This window comes from Chroicocephalus ridibundus, chromosome 11, assembly GCF_963924245.1.
Source record: "Chroicocephalus ridibundus chromosome 11, bChrRid1.1, whole genome shotgun sequence".
Taxonomy (NCBI): Eukaryota; Metazoa; Chordata; class Aves; order Charadriiformes; family Laridae; genus Chroicocephalus; species Chroicocephalus ridibundus.
In genome coordinates this window covers 18,665,636-18,679,434 of record NC_086294.1, presented here as the reverse complement: position 1 = coordinate 18,679,434, position 13,799 = coordinate 18,665,636, and the positions used below count along the sequence as shown (strand labels likewise).

The following is a 13,799-nucleotide window of genomic DNA, read 5'->3' as shown; positions in this document are numbered from 1 at the left end:
TGTGAAGAAGAGGCCAAAGAGCGCCTGAGCCCCTGCATCGCTGGCCTAAGCCAGATCATGTCCACGCGAACAAAAGCCACGGGCTCCCGCAGGCCTGGCGAGCCGAAACCTTCCCTCCGCGGCCGGCTCCGACCTCGCTGCCTTCCCCGGGCTCCCCCGCAGCTCCCGGCCCGCGGGTGACTTCGCAAAACCTTCTCAAACCCCGTCCTCGGTGGAGGTACGGGCTTTGGGACGGCGGCGGCCGGATCTGTTCTGCCCGCGTGGGGTTACCCAGGGGGCCCGGGGTAACCGGCTGCCGTGTACGGGAGGGGACAAGCCCGGCTCCCCGGGGGCCGGCACGGCGCTGGGGCGGGGAACTTCTCCGCGGCCCCGGGGCGCTGTGCGGGGCTGGCGCTCAGGGCCCGGCCTCGGCCCTCAGGAGCCGGGCACGGCCCGCCCCTTCCTCCGCGCCGCGCCCAGAGCCGGGAGCCGCCGCCGCGCTCCGCCATGCCGGTGGGTGCCGGGCCCGGGGGTGGGGGGGGGGGGTGGGCGCGGGCGGCCCATCGCGGCGCTCGGCCGGACCCGCGCAGCGCCTGGGCCCGGCTGGGTCGGGCATCGGGGCCGGGAGGGGCCTGTGCGGGGCCCGGGGACGTGGCGGGGCCGGGGGACGTGGCGGGGCCCGGCCCGGCGCTTGCCGAGCCGGCGGGGCAGGGAGGGCGCTGCCCGACGCCCGGGCTCCCCCCCAGCCATCGCGGCTTGGGCTCACAGGCCGGCCCCGGGTGGGGGACCCAGCGCTGGGACCCCTTCTGCCCCATTCCGATCCCCTCCTTCCCGCACACCGGGCCCCCCTCCCGAGGGCATTTGTAAAATAAAAATCGAGAAAATGCTAATTACATGGGAAAATCCTAATGGGAACCACCGTTCCCGAACTCCTTTCCCGGGTTGTGCTGGTTCGAATCGTGCCCCGTGGGGGTTTCAGCCTTTCCATGGCTGGGGGGGTGGGGGGGCGGCAAAGGGTGGTTTTGAATAAAAAAGAAATATGGGTTGCGGGTAACAAGTTAAAAAACAGCATGACTTTTCTTTTTTGAGGAAAGTAAAAAAGCATGTGCAGGGAAAGGAGATTAGGAGCCGCCTGGTGCCAAAGGTTGAACGCGATGATTAGTGTCCAGGCGAGCACGCTTATGTTGACCCAGCATCTTTCACAAGTCATGAAGATAACACTGGGGCCCTGGTGAAGGGATGAAAAAACAGCACTAATGTTTCTTTAAGTTCAGATTTGTTGATATTTTTATGAGTTTGTTATGTTGGGGACCAGGGGCCTTGTAGACACGGGAAGAGGATGAGCAAGAACTGAAAGCCTTGCAGACTAAGTCAGGACAGCGAGTAGCTGGAGATGGGAGACTTGCTTCTCCTGGGCTCCCCGGGGCAAGTGGAGTGAGTCCAGCAGAGTCCCACAGAGATGGCAACCTGTGCTGGCCCTGGAGGTGTCCCTGCTCTGATTAGGGGCCAGACAGTCTCCAAAGGCCCCTCAGGGTGATGTGGTGAGGGGCAGCACAAGGACACCGTAGGGAGGAGCACTGAGAACTCTCAGTTTTGCTGAGGATCCCTTCGTGACACATGTGGACCTTTTGGTTGGGGAGAATTTGAACCACCTCCCCAAGGAAAAAGGCAATCTTGGAGGAGGGGTGCTGGGGGTGTGCTGCCGCCTGCATCCTCCCTGACCCCCCCTCTGCCTCTTTTCAGAAACACGAGTTCTTTGTGGACATGACCTGCGAAGGCTGCTCCAATGCGGTCACCCGTGTCCTGCACAGGCTGGGAGGTGAGTCGGTGCTGGGTGTGTGACAGCCAGCTCGACGGAGCAACGCCAGGGACGTCACTGCCCTGGGGCCCTCTGTCTTGCAAGGGTAACGCTGTGGGTAAAAGCTGAAAGTGTCTGGCTGGAAACCTCTGCTCCCCGCTCTGCTCTGAGCCTGCTGCTTAGTCAGTAACGAGTCGCGGGTTGTTAGCAGGACTCTTGTGACCCTTGGAGAAGTGTCAAGGGAGGGAGGAGCTGTGGTGGCTGCAGGTGGCTCTGAATCACCAGAGCCTCATCCTGAGCACTCTGGGAACCGCGCTCAGGGTAGACCCCTGCTGAGCCTGCCAGAAGGAAGGGAGGTGGATGTCCAGCCAGGCGTTGTTTGTTCCCCAGGAGGCCTGGGGTATCTGTGGTGCTTCCCTAGATGTGTCATCAGCATCCATGGGCAGAGCCGTCGCAGAGAAGAGCTGCTGAGCAGAGCGTTTGGTGGTTGCCTGCACAGCCTGTTTTTAATACCACCTGGAAAATTATAACCCATGCCTCCTTTGTGCTGGCATTAACGAGAGAAGGATCTGACCCACATTCACCAATTGTGAGGACCTCTCACCCTGCTCCCCTGTCCTCACCGAGTGAGAACAGCTTTCAGTCACCAAAGCGAAGGCCTTGCGACTTCTTCCAAACCCTGTTACCAGACTGTGGTGGTTCCACTTCCTCTGTGTGGTTGTCAGCACCTCCGTTGCTCTTCAACATGCTGGCAGATATCAGCCTCAGGTAGTGACATGGCAGAGCTCTCAAAGCTGATATATACCTACAAGTTTTGTGAAAATATGTGGCCGAATAGACACTTCATATCCAGTTCCTTTCACTGGGCTGAGAGTGGCTTACCCATACTAGCCACTGGGAAATCCACACGGGAAAGTGTTTTTTCCCTCCCTCCTACTTCAGGCTGTCAGCTGGTACCGCCACTGAGGAAACCTGTCCTGACCCTGTCCTAACCCCTACACTGACTCCATTAGTGCCTGTCCATGCTAAACCACAGCACAGGCTGAGCTGGTTGGAGGTTACAGTGGTTTGTTTAAATTCAGCTCATTCTGGTTATTGCGTGAGTGATTGTGCTGAGCAAATTAAAGCAGTTGAGAAGCTGTGGTGCCTGATGCAGATGTGTAGGAGATCTGGCTTCCTTCGTACCATTGCTGGCAGGACACCAGTTTGGTTTTGCTGGCTGGTGGTGATATGAGGGTTTGCTGGCCCGAGGCACACATACATTTGACTGATGGCCTTGGGGAGCACTAAGGTGCGAAGGTGAGCTTTCCCCATGCTCACACTGTTCGGCTGCTTCTAGATGTGCAAATTTTTTTTCCTTTCCTTGTAGGTGTCCAGTTTGATATTGACCTGCCCAACAAGAAGGTGTGCATCGACTCAGAGCACAACGTTGACACCCTCTTGGAAACCCTAAAGAAGACTGGAAAGAACGCTTCCTACCTTGGGGAGAAGTCCGCGCAGTAGCCTTGCCTGGTGTGAGGCGGCTAGGTATATACCAGGTGTATGAACTGAAGAGAGAGATCTGAGCTTGTTCCAGCTCTCCCAGTAAAACAGGCTGCTTCCTGGGACGCACAAAGTAGGAAAGACCTGCAGGTCTGGCTTCAGCAAACCCCTCATATTGGAGAAGCAGCAGGACCACATACAGCCAGCACCATTTCTGTGCAGGACCCCTTAGCTACTCTGCAAAGCCCATGTCATCCCCACCGTGGTTGTAGTGGAGAGGTAGAACAGCCTCTGTGCCATTCCCAGGCGAACCTAGAGTTTGCCAGAGCATATCATGCATGAAAACAAACCCCAGAGACAGTCACCAGCTGACCAGAGAGAGTGGTGGCCCCCGACAATGCCAGGGAGGGCGATGGCACGCAAAGACCCCTGTAGGTCCGTGATGCAGGGGGTTGGGATGCAAGGGGTTGATTGTTAGCCAACAACATCTGATTCTGTTGATATCGCTGTAAATACTCCACTAAATGCAAGGATGGAAAAAGAGCAGCACCCTGCTACCCTCATGGACGTAAAATGTTGGGTCTCAGAATAGCTCCTAGCGCACACAGCCCCTGGCCAACTGGGCATCTATCCCAAAGACAACCTGATTGTGGCAGCCTGTGGATTTTCCTACAGTCCCAGCACTGTGAGAACATGTACGAAACTCTTTCCTGACTCTGAAACGTTTTTGCAGACAGCGTTCATTTTCAGTGGAAAAGAATGAAGTGGGAGGAGAGGGCTGCCCACTCACTGCATGTTCTTTAGTGACCAAGATTATTATATTGCATCTCTTAAGAGCTTGTTTCTGTCAGTGGAGCTTTCTAATCCAATGATGCTGTTTTAAAATGGTCTAGTTTGATCATCACAAATACCCAGCACAGATGCACTGAAACCAGTTCATGCTGATTTAATTCCCAGTCAGTAAATTAAATCAGGGATTTACACCAGCAGGAATTAAAGTGATACAAGAAAGAGTTGATCTGATACTGATGTGTGTGTGCAATAGATCAGCGTTGTTTGAATAGACTGACTGAAGAGGTTTAAAATGTGCCATTTGTGTCATTGGAGCAAGCTCTCATTACTTCTTAAAAATTGTTTAATATCATAGCTTTAATCAAATAACATTGATATTTAAAACAGAGAGAGAAGCATGCTCTGAATTGATTGGTGCCTCAAATAGTTTTCAGCTCGTAGTATTGACTGCAGGAGCTGTTTTCAACTTGCAGGGGCATGGGGACTATGTCTGAAATGCCTGCAAAAGTTAACCGTTACGGCAAAGCCAGTCTCAAATAATGTGGGTATGTCCCTTCTTTTCTCCCTAGCCCTGTGTTCTCAATTTCAAGCTTTCCTTATCATCAAGGCAGCTAGGGAGACAGTTCAGCTGTCCGAGATGGCAGAACGTTTCTCTCCATGCTTTTGTTTTCCGATTGGATTTTAACTGAAGTTATTTGACTTCCCTAAGGATCATAAGATCCAAAACAAAGGAGAGGGGTGGCTGGACTGCCCTTGCGAGTAGTTTGCTGCTGGATCACTTCAGCTGTCATGGGAAAAAAACTACTAAATTTAAGTTTTACAGCACGTTATTCTCTATAGGGAATATTTTTAGGCATTTATCTATACATGGAGGGAGGGAAGTTGCAAATCACTGGCATACAGCTCAAGTGGATGGCTTTCCTTTGGCTTGTGGCCGGCAGAGGGCATCTTTGTATAATGTTACCTCCTCTGTGCCTTGGTATTTTTTCCTTCTATTTATTTATTTATTTATTTATTTTGCAGGAACTCAAACGCGACTTCAGCAAAAAAGATGGCTTAACTGTTTGCGTATCTCCCAACTTGCTCTGTTATTTGACCTTTACTACCCTGCCAGATGTCAGAAAGCGGAGGGCTGGCAGGAGACAGCTGCGTCTTGGGCTTCAAAAGCAGAGAAATTTAGAGGAGGAGTTTATATGCTGTTTCTAGTCCCACAGTAAATCGAGGTGCTGCTTCTATCTTTCAGTGCATGTCTGTGTGTCTTGTGTGTCTTTGTATTGCTTTAAGTGGCTTTCTGTAAAAGATACGGCTCTTAAGGATGGGAAACTACCCATTTCATGCAAGACAGGTCTCCCAGAAATTGCATCTATCTTTAGAAGTTGACTGCAACCTCTCCCTGAGGGACATGTCTCAGGAGAACTGGGCTTGAATGTCACTTAGATTGAAGGAATCTGTGTGTTGGCAGATGTCTTTCCATCGCAGAACAGACAAACTTTCCATTTTGGGTGCAAGTGCTGGGAAGAAGGGGCTCTTGCAGCCCCTATAAGCCAAGAGTAACCAAGTGTCCGTTTGCCCCAGATGGGGCCACGAGGCAGAAGTCACAGGACCTCAGCAACACGACTGAGCTCACAAGCCAACCATATTGCAAGTAGGAACAGGGAACACAGACTCAGCCTAGGTTTAGTGCAGTGCTTTTTAGGGCACTGCGTGACCCTATAAATGTGAGGAATCATTCTGGATCCTGGGCCCAGCTCAAGACATGTAGATCAGTCCCTTTCCCTAGGAAGCGTTCCTCTTGTCCCCTTCTCTGCCCACCTACAAAGTTTCAAACAAATAGGTAAGAGCATCACGGGGCCCTGATGCTGGGCAGGATCCCCGGGTGCTGCATGAACCCACAGACACAGTGGGAGAACACCTGTGCTGATGAGAAATGCAGAAGGGATGGAGGAAGGAGAGGGGGGCGGGAATTTCTCCAAGGTCTCTTATTTCTCAGCCCAGGGACCAGTGTTACGGGCTGTACCGTTGCTTTGCCCCGCTCCCATCCGTTTAATTCAGGTTTTCGGCCCAGTGAAGGGATTGCATGTGTCTGTCCCAGTCTGCTGTCTCTCGTTTCACCTGGGGGATGTCTCTCATGCCTACCAGTCACACGTGACTTGCTCTGCAGAAAGGAAAACAGCTAAAGCTTGAAGGAAAAGGTTACTACATTTAAGAGATTCTTCACACTTGTACATTGAGATTACTTTTTACATAGTTGAAATATATTCTTTCCTGGAAAGGTTTAGTACTTCAAAGTCCTTCTTTACCATTGGTCTTAATTGCTGTAGATGCACTTGCAGTGGCTGGAGACACTTCAAGGAACGTGTTGCAGACACTTTTCATTACTTTTTAATTTAAAGGGAGCTAAAGGCTAAAAGTCTAACATCACTGCATTATTTTCTTGCATTAAAATCTCCCAGTGGCAGGAAGTTACCAGAGCCAAGGCCCAGAACCACAGCCTGCTTGTGCTTTGTGCCCATGCACTCAGATGCACACTGTGGTACCTCGGTGGTCCCGGGCGAGCGAGTGAATCCCTTTCCCTAGCTCCCCTCTGCCCTTGCTGGTCTGAGCTGGTGTTTGCCAATGTTAGTTATTATCTATTGCTTTCAGCTTCCTCCCAGGCATGGCCAGAGCAGCTGGTTGCCCAGCGGCTCAGCTCTGGTGGCCGTGGGCTGGGGGAGGACACGTGCTGTCAGTTTGGCGTGGAGGTGGATGGCACGCTCCGGTGGCCTCGGAGCCAGCAGTCCTTGTGGCGCTTGCCGTCTGCCAAACTGGCAGGCAGGGCTGGCAGTGTTGTGCCCACAGCGGATAACTCCCAGGCTGTCTTGCTGTAAACCAGGCTGCTCGTCCTTGATGTCTGGGCTGCAGCTTACGCTATCCACACCCGCCCGGCTGCTCGGCTCCCCTCTCCCTGCTCTGCTGAACCGGCTGTTTTGGTTAAAGCCTGCTTATCTGTGAGCCAGACAAGGAAAGGTTTCTATCCATGGCCAGCCAGGAGGGTCGTCTAGATACCTAAAGTTTCGGCACCCATCAAGGCCTCCCCTCTACCATTCAGCGTGGGTGGAGGGGCTGGACGCTGCTTTAAGCACATACCTGCTGCAAAAATGACATTGTGGGTGGAAATGGGCTGCAGTGACGAGCTGTGGTCACCCCGAGCTGGCTGCAGAGTGCGGTGGGAATACACGCTGCCCAGAGGGGAGAGGAGCGACCATTCACAAAACCTGCCCGGAGCTGGTCTCCATCCACCGGAGCACTGACGTCTAAGCTGGGGACTCTTCCCCTCCTTGTCCCTGGCCTGGACTTTAAGAAATGCCTCTAACCGTCCCTGGCAGCAAGCAGTCATTACGCTGGGCTGCTGGGCTGTACCCAGCCATTAGTGGTGTTTCCAGCCCCCATCATTTCCCTGCGTGCGCAGCACGGCAGGAGCTGCCCACAGCCGCTTCCCTGAGGTGTCCCTGCCACGTGCTTTCCAATGGAGGCTCTGTGCGCGCAGGGTTTGTGGGCTTTCATACCTGATGGCTCGTGGCATTCGCTGTCCTGCTCCTCACTCGCTGTTCCAGAGCAGAAGGGACAGAGGGGTGGCAAGTCTGCATAGGCCACCTCTCTCTGGTGCCAGACCCTGAGGATGCTGATGGGAGCGAGCGGTTGGGAAAGCACCAAGGGCTCCCGTGAGCCCTGCTTCAGCCTTCCTTCAGTGGCCCCAGCGCTCAGACCTCCCATCGCATCCCTCTTCTTTTTCCCCGGCCCTGTGGAGAAGGGAAGGGAGCTGCCAGCATTTCTTCTCCAGCCGAGAGAAGCGCTGTGTTGGTTACTAGCCCCAGCGCTCCAGGCACATTTAATGAAAATACCAAAGAACCAGGAGGAGACCTGTTAGAGCAGGGCTAGAGGGTGATTCCCAAGCTGCTGTTTGTTTTCTCCACCAAAAGCCCAGCATCGGATGTGCTCCCCCATCAACCTTGCAGGCTTATCGGGGGGAACAGGGCGTTTCAAGCAGGCCAGACAATCTGCAGAATGCTCTCTTTCCGCCCGCTTTCCTTTCCTCAGGATAAGATAAGGTGTTTGGGGAAGACGACCCGCTGGTCCTGCCTCCAGGTCAGCGAGCGCAGGAGGCTCTGCACCAGCGCTCCTGAAGGAGCACAGGGGGCCTCCCAAAAGGCCATCTCTTCCACCAACACGCAGCCAGAGCTGAGTAGTGACACCCTGTGACAGTCCTTGCTGTGGTGCATGGGCTGGGTTTGAGCTGATTACAGCCGGGCTAGGGAAGTTCAGGAAGGATGGTCGAGTCTGAACAGAGCTACAGACCTGCAGGATGTCTCTGAGAGGCTTATGGAAAAGCTTTGGGAGAAAAACCAACTCCTTCATAGAGTCTAAAGGAATAAGTCAGTCATTACCTGAGCAGAATCTCTTTACTCTTCCACTGTCCATCTTCAAGATCTTCATTCATCAAGTTGGCCTGAAATTGGTCCCCAGGTTGCACATCATGGAGAGAGACCTGAACAAACCTGCACAGGTAACACGGGCACAATAATTTCCACAGGAAACAAGATGCCAGACGCTGAGGCTGTGAGGCTTTTTTCAGACAAGGAAATGCTCCGTTTGCAGTGCAAACAGGAAAGGGTGGCACCTGGAAAAGGACCTTTCCTGTACCACAGACACCCTGGCTCTGGAGGACATCCCAGTGCCCTGCTGGAAGAGGGATGTGTCAGCTCTGCCAGCTGCAGGAGGAGCGGCTGGTGAGGTGCAATTCGGTGCGTTGCCGTCCACAAAGATGTCCTCCCAGCAGCCGGAGCTCACTTCTGTTTTTTTCACGAGGTTCTCAGCCCAGCTCCAGCTGAACTGTGAGAGTCGTGAACCCCTTCGAACTGCGGCACCAGTAAGAACTGGGCAAGCCCAGGGGGATGGGCTTTTAAAGTTCTTTTGTTTCCCCTGCCTCAAAATTATCTTTGCTTCCCCCCCCCTCCCCGCAATTCCATGGTGTTTCCAACAGAAGATAATTGCTTTTCTCACCCACCTCGTTGCATCTGCAGCACTGCCCTTCTTGTAGTGCTTCTGGGTGTCATTTTTTCACCCAGTGTTAACCTTCCTCTGCTTGTTAAACCAAAATCTGATTTCAGTGGAAAGGTCGCCAGCCTCCAAAGTCCAGTCCTTCAGCCACAAAAGAAAAAGCTGCCTTGGTTATCCCAGAGCCGCCTTAAGCACCACTGGCTTTTCGGCACTTTCTAATTACCAGATGACAGGCAGGGGATGATTTTAGCCAAAGGAGCAGTTGTACTCAGTTGAACCACCCAGTAAATGAGTGAATTTCCAAAATAGCACCGCAGGCTGCAGAAAGCAGACATGGGCTGGGAGATCCCCCTCGGTGCCTGCAAACGGTGATCCCTGATGGCTCAGAGAGGTAAATTGCTGTGAAATTTCAGGGTGGGAACAAAGGGTTCAGTTTGCAACAATCTCAGGAATTCCACAGGCATGTCGTGTCAGGGTGTTAAGACTGTTACACGGGGGATTCATTACCAAAAGATAGGGATTTCCTAGTCTTATTCTGCTTTTAAACATTTGCTGTGAAGAACAACCTGCCATAGGCTTCCACCCTTGCTCACCTGCCTGTTCCCAGCCCAGGCACAGGAGTAGTTGGGAGCTGGGTGAGCACCCTGCCTGATGGGTGACTTGCAGGCGGGATCATACCCCCATGCTCTTGGGGCCAAGGCTCCCATCTGCAACCTTGCCCTGACCAGCTTCTCCTTGAGCCACAGCCGTGCAGCCGGACCCGGAGGTCCCCGTTGCACTGAGCTGGGTGTCCACAGTCACGAGCATCACCCTAAGTGGTCATACAACTCTGCCGGTGGAGGCCGAGCATGGTGAAATGGGCAGATCATGTGGTCCCTTGGAGGGACTCAAGCTTCCAAACTGACTGGAAAAAGCTCAGCTGTCTCAACTGAATGTGCTGGTCTTAGGTCTTTTCAGTAAGGTCTACGAAGACCCAATCTTCCCTGCCATGAAGACACAGCCGGGCTGAGGTCGCTCTGTAACGGGTGATGTGCTGAGCCGTCCTGAGGCGTGACGCACTGACGTACGGAGCAACCCCAAAGGCTGGTTCCCACTCCCCTGTCGATACACGCAGATTCCCTGAGTGACCATCACAGGCAGCTTTCCACACTGCAGCTTCCAAACCAGCAAAACACACGGGGACCTGACAGACTCCCCCTCCAAGACTGTGGCGGCATAAATAGGAAAAAAAAAAAAAGCAAACAACCAATGAACAACACAAACAAAAAACAGGCTTAATTAAGGACTTCAAGAGCAGGAAATGTGCACATGAGCGCTAGCCAGAGCACAAATATTTTTCTTTTGGAGCTGCTTTCTGTGAGGGTTCAGCGGGGTGATCAAGGCTGGATTACAGAGCGAGGGTAGCAAACAGTTCCCAGCCCCTCCGGAAGGCAGCGGCCACAGGGCGCTGCTGTTCTGCGTCTTTCCCTGGTGCTCCAGCCTTTGGCTTCGGCCCCCCGCAGCATATACTGAAGCTATTCAACCATTTGGCTAAAAGCAGGTGGGGAAGGAGAGAAAACAAAAATCAAATGAGAGGGAGAAAGGCAGCTTTTGTGCTGCGTCTGTTTGCAAAAGACAGCACAAGCCCCTTTTGGACTAAGGTTTAATTTATTGGACTCTGGAGAGCTGAGGTTCCCAGCCCCACAGCTGCTGCAGGTGGTGGCATTTTGGGGCAGCGATAGGGAACAGGTAGGGAGAGAGGTGTCATGAGCGAGGAGCTCCCTCGGAGGGGCTGTAGGACACATGGGACATGACGCCAGGTCCCTGTCTGCTCTGGGGAGAGCAGATCTGCTCTGTGACCATTCTGCTACAAGCACCTGTCCCAGGCCACCTGGAAGGGACAAGGGAAGCTGGTCTGCGTAGGCAGGAGCTTTCAGCCTGGCCCTTCCTGCTATTGTCCCTCTGTTCAGTGTGCCTGTTCCTGAGCACCTCCCGAAAGACTGCTGGGGGCTCCATAGCTGGGTTCGGCTTTCCTCTTCACCAGGCCAGGCCAGGGGGTTGCTGTGCTGTCACTGGGGCAGGGCACAGCCAGAAGAAAGATGCTGCAGCATTGCAGAGTTCTCCACAGTTCCCAGCCGGTATGAAATTCCCAGGGCAGGACCGTCTCGGTCAGCCCGTCTGGGACCCACTCACCCATTTTCAGCAGATGGATGAGAAAATGTTATTCCCTTGTGAATGAAAGGAGGCACTTGGATGCAGCAGGAATCCACTGTGCCCAGGTATCCTCCCACCCCATTTCGGATGAACCAAATTCCTCCCCTCCGAAGCTCCTGCTCGGCCATGGGCAGAGCTTGGCCCACAGAAGGCAGTGTCAGCATGGAGCACAATGCCCGGCAATCACAACAGGGGCTGCTGGCTTAATCTGCTCTGCACAGCTTTAAAAACACGGCTATTGTCAGGGTGATCCCACCGGTTGCATCAGAAGTCTGCATGGGACACGGGGCTGTCCCAAGGGCAGGCAGCACTCCGCGTGGGGGGGGTGCCTGGGGTGCTGCCTGCTCAGGACAGCGTTGTAGGGTGTCCCTGGGGCTGGCTCTCTGGGGCTTGGCAGATGAGCCACAGCTCGGGCTTGTGCTGTGCCCCTGACCTACAAAGAGAGCCTGTGGCCCTTCGGCTTTTGCCCTGCCTTTGTGTCTCAGCTGAGCTGGTGGAGGGGTTCATTCTTCATGTCATCCCTGCAAAGGCAAAGAGCTTAGGGTCTCCCTTTTGGTGGGGAAAACCCCCATACCATCTCTATTTTTCCCTTCCCCGCTTCCCCTGCCTCTGACCAGTGCTAAATGCTTGGGCCCTCCCAGGAGCAGCCAGCAAAGCAGGCGGCTCGGTGGGAACGATCCAATTTCCAGGGCAACGGGGACGGGATTGAGTCCAGAGCGTCCTTGACTCACAGTGCTGCTCTTATTTCTCCACAGTTTCCTCTCCATTTGCTTTCTTAATTCAGCCTGTCCTTTGCCAGGGGAGAAGCCAAAAAAGTAGAGATGTGGCACATCCAGAGTCCTCCCCGCTGGCTTTACAACTGCTGGGGGATTTTTAGCTTTCCAATTTCGGGAAAGCTTGCCCTGCCTGCCCTGAGGTCAAAATACGTTCAAAGCAAGAGCATAGGAAACCAGGAGGCCAGCTCTGACTCTTTAAAGGCTCTACACTGAACTCTTGGCTCCTCAGCAAGGGTCCATGTGCTGAAGACAGGGATGTGTATCCCCAGGTACGGATCACCATCCTTTGCCACTAGCACTGGCCACCTCCACCATGAACCTGGTGGGGACAGCCGGAACGACAATTCCTGGCGTGGCCAGAGGAAAACCAGAAAGGTGGGGCCCCTGCGGCCCACCAACTATCTCAGCTAAGTGTCTCCAAACCCCTCCTGCCACCCACTTGCTTCCCTTTTCCCTTTAGGGTCCACGGCTCCTCTGAACAGGGTCTCAGCGTGCCAGCGGAGCGGTGGGTGCTCAGCTGCATGCCAGGCAGCTCAGCAGAGAGGCTGTGATAGCAAGAAGCCAGCAAACCTTCTCCGTGAGCCTCCCAGAGCTCCAACAAGCAGCAGGAGCCGCACTTGGGATAGATGCTGGAAGGGCCACTTTGAGGCAAAGGGAGCTGGGCACGAAGCAGCACCGCTCTCTGCCATGGAAAACAATAGACCCAACCCAATGCAACGCGGGAGGGGTTTAAAATTCATCCCTAGGGCGAGATAACACAGAAAAGCTCCAGCTGTTTTTTCCAGATTTACAAACCCAACAGAGGAGCTGCCAATTCCTGCCAGAGAAGCAAACTTGCTTGTCCGCATAAAGCTGTGAGCCAGGCGTTGCTCCCCACGCCTGGCATTGTCTCTCTGTCCCCCAGGCTGAGCAGCAGCTCAGCCCCACAGCGTGTGGGGGAGTGGGGACAGAAAGCGTCCCTGTCCCCGCACTGAAACGGGCCCTCCCAGGTTTGCAGAGCAGAGCTTGCTCCCGGGCTGGGGGCGAGTGGCTGGATCCCGCTCCCTGACACGTCCGCCCGGGACCACGCTCCAGGTGCGGCCATTGGTAGGTGCAAAAAGAGGGGCCGTGAGAGGAAATCTCACTCCCTGTTAGTCCCTCCCTTCCTCTCTTCCACACAGAGCTCCAGCCAAGTCAGGGGGAGGGATGCACTTTCTGATTCCACTGGAAAAGGTTGAACACAGAGGGATTTGGGGAGGAGACAGAGAAGGAGGTGTCCTTTCCCATCCAACCTTTCCACCCCACCTTTCCACCCAGAAGCAGCACAGATTCCCCCGGTACCACTCACTATTTCTAATTCCTTGCAGGAAGAACGGCATGGGAGACAAAACCTTGAGCGAAATGACATCAGCATCAGTCCAGGCACACCTCGGGCAGCGGGGACCTTCGCTCTTCAGGGTTTATCGGGGGAGAGGAGCAGAAAAGTAGCCCTTGGGCACAGCAGGAGCCAAGTCCCCTCGCCCGCTGCACATTCGCCCTTGCTGCCCACAGCTGTGTCGGCTTCTGCGTGCATTAGAGAAGGAATTAGCTGAACACGTCCCCGGCAGGTGTGGTGTGAGCTGCCCGCATCCAGCCGGGTGACCAGCCATAATCCCACAGCACGGTGTGCTCTCCCTCCTGTTTTGCAGCTGCGTATCTCCAGCGATGCCCAAATTCCCCGCACCATCCCACTCACCGAGAAAGCTAGTGTTTTCCTAATTTCT

General features: G+C 54.2%; 1 protein-coding gene across 1 annotated transcript; it reads left to right on the top strand.

Moving 5' to 3' along the window:
- Window positions 1-332: 332 nt before the first annotated feature.
- Window positions 333-5,293, top strand: ATOX1 (antioxidant 1 copper chaperone). Its single transcript, XM_063349399.1, has 4 exons — window positions 333-492; window positions 1,723-1,798; window positions 3,147-3,304; window positions 5,075-5,293. Exons 1-3 carry the CDS (start codon window positions 487-489, stop codon window positions 3,278-3,280), a joined length of 216 nt encoding a protein of 71 aa, XP_063205469.1. The 5' UTR covers window positions 333-486; the 3' UTR covers window positions 3,281-3,304; window positions 5,075-5,293.
- The last annotated feature ends 8,506 nt before the right edge of the window (window positions 5,294-13,799 follow it).

Coding starts and splice junctions, on each gene's coding strand:
- ATOX1 (XM_063349399.1), top strand. Junction 1,799..3,146: donor TGTCCTGCACAGGCTGGGAG/GTGAGTCGGTGC, acceptor CTTTCCTTGTAG/GTGTCCAGTTTGATATTGAC.